At 45.9% G+C, this 7,533-nt stretch overlaps 1 protein-coding gene across 1 annotated transcript; it reads right to left on the bottom strand.

Annotated features, from left to right (window-relative positions):
- Window positions 1-3,901: 3,901 nt before the first annotated feature.
- Window positions 3,902-6,640, bottom strand: LOC116408237 (E3 ubiquitin/ISG15 ligase TRIM25-like). Its single transcript, XM_031894992.1, has one exon. The coding sequence runs from the start codon at window positions 6,635-6,637 to the stop codon at window positions 5,015-5,017; it is 1,623 nt and encodes a 540-aa protein (XP_031750852.1). The 5' UTR covers window positions 6,638-6,640; the 3' UTR covers window positions 3,902-5,014.
- Window positions 6,641-7,533: the final 893 nt, after the last annotated feature.

Raw genomic sequence — 7,533 nt, 5'->3', positions numbered from 1 at the left:
TAATTAGAAGCTAATAAACAGTAAAACATACACTTATATGTTGCACTCCTGGTCAGTATATTGGTACAATCCAAATGATGGAGTTTAACCTCTTGCAGATCAGAGATATTTGGCGAATATTCATTTACTTACGTTACCTGTGTTACATACGGAGTCACTAATGCTGATAGAAAGAAAGCTTTGCTGCTGCATTTAGCTGGAGAGAAGGGTTATGATATCTACACACACTGGCTGAACCCACTGACATAAACACAACTACAAGTAAAACTAACTACATACAGTAACAGTAAGAGGAATACCCAGTATGGAATCTGTATATTCAGACACAGCAGTCGGATGGAACTGTGAATACATAACACACTAGATTACGTTTGTCGGCCAGACATCGGGATTTCCCTAAAGCTTATGAGGAAATAAATGCCCAAATAATACAAATCTGTCTATAAATCCTTACTGTGCTCCTGCAGATCTATAGGGATCCCTGTAATTAAGGTGCAGGAATAGAATGCAAACACACTACTGATCAGTTACTTGTATAGGGCTGTCACCTGTTCTCAACCAGACAGCTCGTTTCTCAGGGACTGTCCAGGTCAAAATGCCTGCCTGGTTTTCCCACAGTCAGAAATCTGGAAATAATGTCAATGCCCCACCCTCTGATATCACCTGCCCCTGCCATCATCTGTCTGCCCCTGCCCTACAGATGATACAGGGCCCTGGGGCTCCTCTGCCCCCCTCCCCCCTCCCACAGGGCCCCCCATAACCCCCCTTGCATGGCACCCACACAACGTCCTCCCCTGAGCATTAGGGGAGGAGCGGTCGGGCAGGGGGAGCGCAGGCAAGGGTCGGGTCTGGGCCGTCGGGGCCCACCGGGATTTTTCCCGGTGTCCCGGTGGCCCAGTCCGACCCTGCTGCTATGACAGACTCTGCTTAGAGAATCTACATGTCAGAAGTTGAAATGCCTGTACTTGGTACATGTATTGCTAAATGAAGATTCAAAGATAGAAACATAAAAACTTGGTTTTAGGTGACCATTGGGAAATGATCACTTTTGAGCTTTGAAACCTCATCATGCCTGGGTGATTGCATCATAGCCCCGCCCCTGATGTCACCGCCCCTGCCGCCCTTTCTTTGCCTCCTGTGATGTCACTACCAGCCTCCCCGCCCATGTAAGTTGCAGGGAAATGTGGCAACCCTATATTTGCAGATACCTTACTATTGCAGGATGCTCATTTGTTTGAGGGAATTGTAAAATGAAAAGAGTTTCAGGTACAAATTCACATTAACCCTGCTGTGAAACGGATAATACAGTCACACAGGAGGATTTCTTTCCATTTACTGCAAAACATTTGCACAGCACTAGGAAACTTTGACGTGCAGGATATTATTGAATGTTTAAAGGGGAAGGAAATGCATTTGGCATTTTACTGCCAATAGATTCACCACATTAGTGCCACCTAGAACCCTATATTTATTCTGCAGAAAGCTTTACCTGCCTGAGTAACAGCCCTAGCAACTCTCTCTGTTTGTTTAAGATAGCAGCTGCCATTTTAGCTCGGTCTCAGTAGCTTCCTGCTGCAGCTCTGGCTGCTGGGAGCTCAGATTACACAGCAAAGTTTGGAGGGGGGGCAAGTTAAGATGGAGTGAGTAGAAATGGGAGAGAGAAGCAACTAAGCAGTCTCGTGCCCGTGCCCTGAAGGATTTTTCTGGTAGCAGGAAGTCTGACCCCCCCAAAGAACATCAAAAGTAATCCTGTGTTTCTTTTGACAGAGAACTCAGTGCAGCGTTTCTGTGAGTGCTTATGGCTGTATTTGCATAGACCTTTCTGATAAAGCTACTGAGTTTGTACCTTTCCTTCCCCTTTAAAGGGCCCACTCCTTGTGTCTTCCCTAAAGTAACAGCACCAAAACCAAAAAACCCTGACAAAATTCAAATCAGCACCGAGATGCAATGAGCTAACACTGCTACTGTCTGTTTCTTTGCTGTATATTATATTGTTGATGTGTTTCATGGTTATTGCTTTACAGCACTGCTGGCATTGGGGCCGCCCCCTAGAGCAGGCCAAAAGTGCAGATATAGGATCTATTATCTGGAATGCTCAGGACCTGGGGTTTTCTGTATAAGGGAACCTTCTATAATTTGGATAACCAACTTAAGTCTGCAAAAAATCATTTAAATGTTACACCCAGTAGGATAGTTTTCGCCCCAACATGGGTTTATTCAGCTCTGTTACATCAAGTACAAGGTATTTATTATCATAGAGAAAAAGGAAATAATTTTTATAAATTAGAAATACTTGCTTAAAATAGAATCTGTGGGTAAAGGTCTGACTCTAGTTTCGAGCTTTCTGGATAACAGGTTTCTGGATAAGAGAGCCCATATCCTATGGACTAAAATGAGACAGCTCTGTGGGGCAGAACGGGAGCCCTTTATAATGTGCACATATATATCTGGATGTTTTTGTGCCATGTACATACCCTGAGTCGCTGCTGTTGGCTGACTGCCCCTGAGATCTTTAAAAGCCACTGTGGGGTAACAATCAGGAGGTGCTGGTACAGTAGCCCAGGAGTGTATAAGGAACTTTGTAGCAGGGGGTATTAGTGTCAGTAGCAGTTGCATGTAGTAGTTACTTATTGTTCTGAATTCCCCTAAGAGACCGGTCTGTTTGGCCTTCCTGCTCACAGGACTCTGTATTGCTGAACTAAGCATTGTCTGATATTTAGCACTTTAGTTGCTGTATGTCAGCCATTTACTGCTGCTGGAAAGCCTTTTGAGTTTAGATATAAACAGACAGTTATCCCTCATGTCTGTAGTGGCCTGAATTTGAGGTGTGAACCCAGTGTGTTGCACCCAAAACTTCACAAGGGGTTACAGGTAGCCTGCAGCCTTGTGCCTTTATATGGGCACAGAACCCCTCAGTGACTGCTAATATCCTTATCATTTACAGTAGGGGGTACATTATCCCTTATAATACATGGGTGATACTCAGAGTTCCCTGTATAACTCAGCCTGCAGCCTTGTGCCTTTATATGGGCACAGAACCCCTCAGTGACTGCTAATATCCTTATCATTTACAGTAGGGGGTACATTATCCCTTATAATACATGGGTGATACTCAGAGTTCCCTGTATAACTCAGCCTGCAGCCTTGTGCCTTTATATGGGCACAGAACCCCTCAGTGACTGCTAATATCCTTATCATTTACAGTAGGGGGTACATTATCCCTTATAATACATGAGTGATACTCAGAGTTCCCTGTATAACTCAGCCAGCAGCCTTGTGCCTTTATATGGGGGGCACAGAACCCCTCAGTGACTGCTAATATCCTTATCATTTACAGTAGGGGGTACATTATCCCTTATAATACATGAGTGATACTCAGAGTTCCCTGTATAACTCAGCCTGCAGCCTTGTGCCTTTATATGGGGGGCACAGAACCCCTCAGTGACTGCTAATATCCTTATCATTTACAGTAGGGGGTATATTATCCCTTATCATGCATGAGTGATACTCACAGTTCCTCGGTGGCTTCTAATACCCATTTATGTTACTTTCTCCAGGATGATAAATGGGAAAATAAGAGAATATTCTCAGAGAGAGAGGAAGAACTCTATGAAAATCTCCATCACTGTATCCCTGGGAAGTGAGGATCAGGGGAGGAGCTCAGAAGACTCTGCTACGCGGCTGTTTGTGGGATTAGTCGCCATTAGAGTTATTACCGTACAGTTACCCTCTCACCCCTTTAAAGGAGGCCCCTTACTGAATACACACGGTGCCAGTTGGATGCAGGGACCAAGGGTTTATGAGCAGTCAGGCACCTAACATATATACAGTGTGTGTATTCAATACCTGTCCTACTTTTATTAACAAGAGATACAGATAAATGCAATATAGAAACAAAAAATAATCATTCTTTTTTTATTATAGCTGAATATAAAGGTATATAACATGTAAAACAGTTTCCTGGTTAATAATGACATTTTGCAGCAGGAAGGAGACATTGGGGCTCATTTACATCAGCGAATGCAATGAACAAAGTGCAATCCCCCTGCCCCTCTCTGCACAGCAGTCGGAGCTATGAAATATCAAAGGAAGTGACAGCTCCGTTCTTATCCTGGAAGGGGCACACGGGGCGTATTATCAGCCTTAGGATAAGCGCAAATTGACAATACGCCCTCACGCTTAACAAAATGTTCTAATTGCGCCTGCACCCGGAAGCACTGACTCCGCCCAGACGCAGGCACCCTCAGCCCTTAGTCTCCTCACACCAAGTCCCCTGTTAGTTGGAGGGTGACGGCTGCATGTGTCTGCACCTGGCTGGATTCAATGCTTCCGGGTACAGGCACTAAAGGAGTAGTTTTCTCAGTTTGTGGATAAAAGAGTCTTCTGGACTTTGTATTGAGTAATTTAGTGGGGTATTAGGATTTTAAGGACAAGATCATTCTGTGCTGCCTCCCTGTGCTACTGTTTTATGCATTTAACACTGTACTGACCATGTCTCCTCTACTTTGTGCATTGGACACAGCAATAAATATTCTTTATTTTTGTATAAAATATTACGAGTCTGAAGATTATTATCTTACCCCTAGATACAGGCACTTCTATTAGTAGTTGTTACTCAGGGGAAGGTTCCTCTGATTGGTGGTTTAGAAATCAGTGAGTGCAGAGCAGTGATTGGCTAACTGGGAACTGTCTGTTCAACCTTTGGTTAATGTGCCACCTTGTGTTTATATGGTTATAACTGGGACCTTTGTGTTTAGTATTTATGGAGACATCTGAAAAATCACTCACACTCATCCAATAAATTCCAATCTGGTGGGGCAGAAATGGCATTTAGCTGGATGGAATTTAAGTTCCATAAATACAATGACCAATGTCCTTCCTTTCCTGGCATCACAGGCAGGCCCGGATTTGTGGTGAGGCCACAAAGGCCCAGGCCTAGGGCGGCACAAGTTTAGGGGGCACGTTCGCTCATGCGCACACGGGGGCGAGCGACTGCTGGGCAGTGGGCAGGGCCCTAACTAATGATTCTCACCCAGGCACCGCCCCCTACCCAGAATGCAGCATGAAGGGGCTCAGTGAAGGAGGCAGTGAAGGTGTGTAAGTGCCTGATTGGCTCACTCAGCTCATAAAAGGACAGGCGTCCGGCCTCATAGTCCAATGAGATCCTGATTCTCCTGCAGGAAGGGACGTGGGGTAACTGTGTGTCTTTTCTGTCATGTCTCACTGTATAGTTATTATTCCATCTGTACAAACACCAGGACTTGTTATTATTCCCAATGTAGGACCGATACACTCCCCTCTCTATACTGGGATAGGCCGCCCCTACCCTCCAGCACCCTGATTCACTGACCTTCACTTCCCAGTAATGTCGCCCTGAGGGGAAACTCCTGGTGCTTAAAGCCTGAGAAACCTGAAATCTCTCTGGGGTTTGTGGGCGACGCTGGTCTGTATGTGAGTAGGAAGCAGATTTCCCGTCCCCTGATACAGATACACGATTCCCAGCCGTGTTTATATCCAGTACCAGCTCTGTAGCCTCCTGCCCATAGATCCTTCCCTTTACCCCAGTCACAATCCCAGCTAAGCCTGTGAGTAATGTCTCTGAGATCCGACCCACATCCAGTTCCACTACAGCCGGGATCTTTATACCCTCTCTCTCTCTGCCCTCAGTATCTGCCCCCTCAGTACCCTCTCTCTCTCTGCCCTCTGTATCTGCCCCCTCAGCCCCACAAAAGGCAGCTCCATGGGATTCCCATTGTTCCTGTAGGACAGTGAGTGGATCTGCCATGTTGCACAGCTCCTCAATGTGACGGATCTTCCTGGACAGCTCGTCCTTCTTTATTTCCAGCTGTTGGATCAGCTCAGTGAGTGTGAGTGTGAGCTCCTCTTTCTGCCTGGAGATGTCACTCAGGAGTCGCTTCTCTAGGGCTTCCAGCTCTTCCCTGATGCCCCTAAACAGGGCAGTGACTCTCTCTGTCTCACCGGCTGCCGCTTCTGCCACTTCTCTCCTGCGCTCCTGCAGCCTCTGGGCTCCTCTCTCAGTCTCCTCTCTCTCTGGGCTCAGTTTCTCCAGAACTTTCCTCAGTTTCTCTTTCTTCTTCTCAGAGGCCTCACTCAGCAGCTCCACCCTGTGGCCCCGGTGCTCCCCGGCCAGGCAGCAGGCCACACAGATACAGGCAGAGTCCTCACAGCAGTGATACTCCAGAACCTTGTGATGTACAGAACATTTTCTCCCCATAAAGGAAGCGGTGGGCTCAGTGAGTACATGTTCTGCTGACTGGCAGTGCCCCCTCAGGTGGGTATCACACAGAGAAGCCTCACACAGGAGACAGGATTTAGCAGCAGGTACAGGAGAGAGGAGACAGTAAGTGCAGAAGATCCCAGTCTCCCCTGGCTCTGTCTCAGTCGGACGGAACCTCTCTGCTATGTTCCCCAGAGCTCTGTTCCTGGGCAGGGGAGGGCGCTCCTGATACTCAGCTCTGCATTCAGGGCAGGAATAAGCCCCAGACCCCTCCTGGGCACCCAGCACCCCCCCAATGCAGCCCCGGCAGAAGTTATGGCCACAGGGCAGGGATACCGGATCAGTATAAATGCTCAGGCAGATGGAGCAGCTCAGCTCGTCTCTCAGAGCAGCAGCCATCGTTGAAATCAGGAACAAGAAACGAAACTGAAAGTTCCTCTCTCTCTATAACTGGATAGATTATCTCCCACGTCTCACACAGAGAGGGTTAAGTTTATCTCTTGGACTTTGAGTTCCTGTTAACTGAATTCATATATACTTTATAGATGGCAATAGTGACAGCTGTTCAACAAAAACAATATATACAGGAGCACTCACAGGTGAACTCGCTGGCGTGCTACACATGCACTGCCCCGGATGGATTAGAGTACTAGTCCCAAGCATGGAGCAAGAGCCAGTCGATTTAAAAATACGAAAGTCTTTATTATTAAAGTAAAAGTATCAAAGAAACATAGTGGGCTCAACCCCACAACATACCCTGCTCGGCTTGACGCATTTCGTGTCCCTTAACCACTTCCTCAGAAGCTGAGTAACCCTCCCCCTCACATGTTTAAATACTCATATAAAGTCATTGTCACTGTCTAAATTCAAAATCAGGAGGGGAGAAGAAATAAAAGAAATTGAAAAATATTAATTAATATATTATTCCAGATACTAGAATATACATACTTAAATTCAGTGAAAGCTTTCCTAAAACTTTATCAGAAACAGCTCACATCCCATTCATGATTCATCCCTAAATAGTAAAGATAGTATTAAAAATAGTATTTTTAAATTGACTGGCTGTTGCTCCATGCTTGGGCCTAATACTCTAATAATCAGCATTACAACTTATTATAGGAGAACAATCCCAAGTCATCAGGATGGGGGTACAGGGGGGCATTTATATTCCTTGATCTCTTTGTATCAGTTGTAGGACCCCTGTTTATTACTATTGCAAAGAGCTGTGCCACTGGTGCTATACAAATGACTGATAATTAGTGATGAGCGAATCTTTCCCAGTTTGCTTTGCCGGA

The sequence above is a fragment of the Xenopus tropicalis genome, chromosome 1 (assembly GCF_000004195.4).
Source record: "Xenopus tropicalis strain Nigerian chromosome 1, UCB_Xtro_10.0, whole genome shotgun sequence".
Taxonomy (NCBI): Eukaryota; Metazoa; Chordata; class Amphibia; order Anura; family Pipidae; genus Xenopus; species Xenopus tropicalis.
This window is presented reverse-complemented; position numbering and strand designations above follow the sequence as displayed.

Excerpts from the sequence above, each read along its gene's own strand:
- LOC116408237 (XM_031894992.1), bottom strand. The coding sequence starts at position 6,637 with ATGGCTGCTGCTCTGAGAGACGAGCTGAGCTGCTCCATCTGCCTGAGC.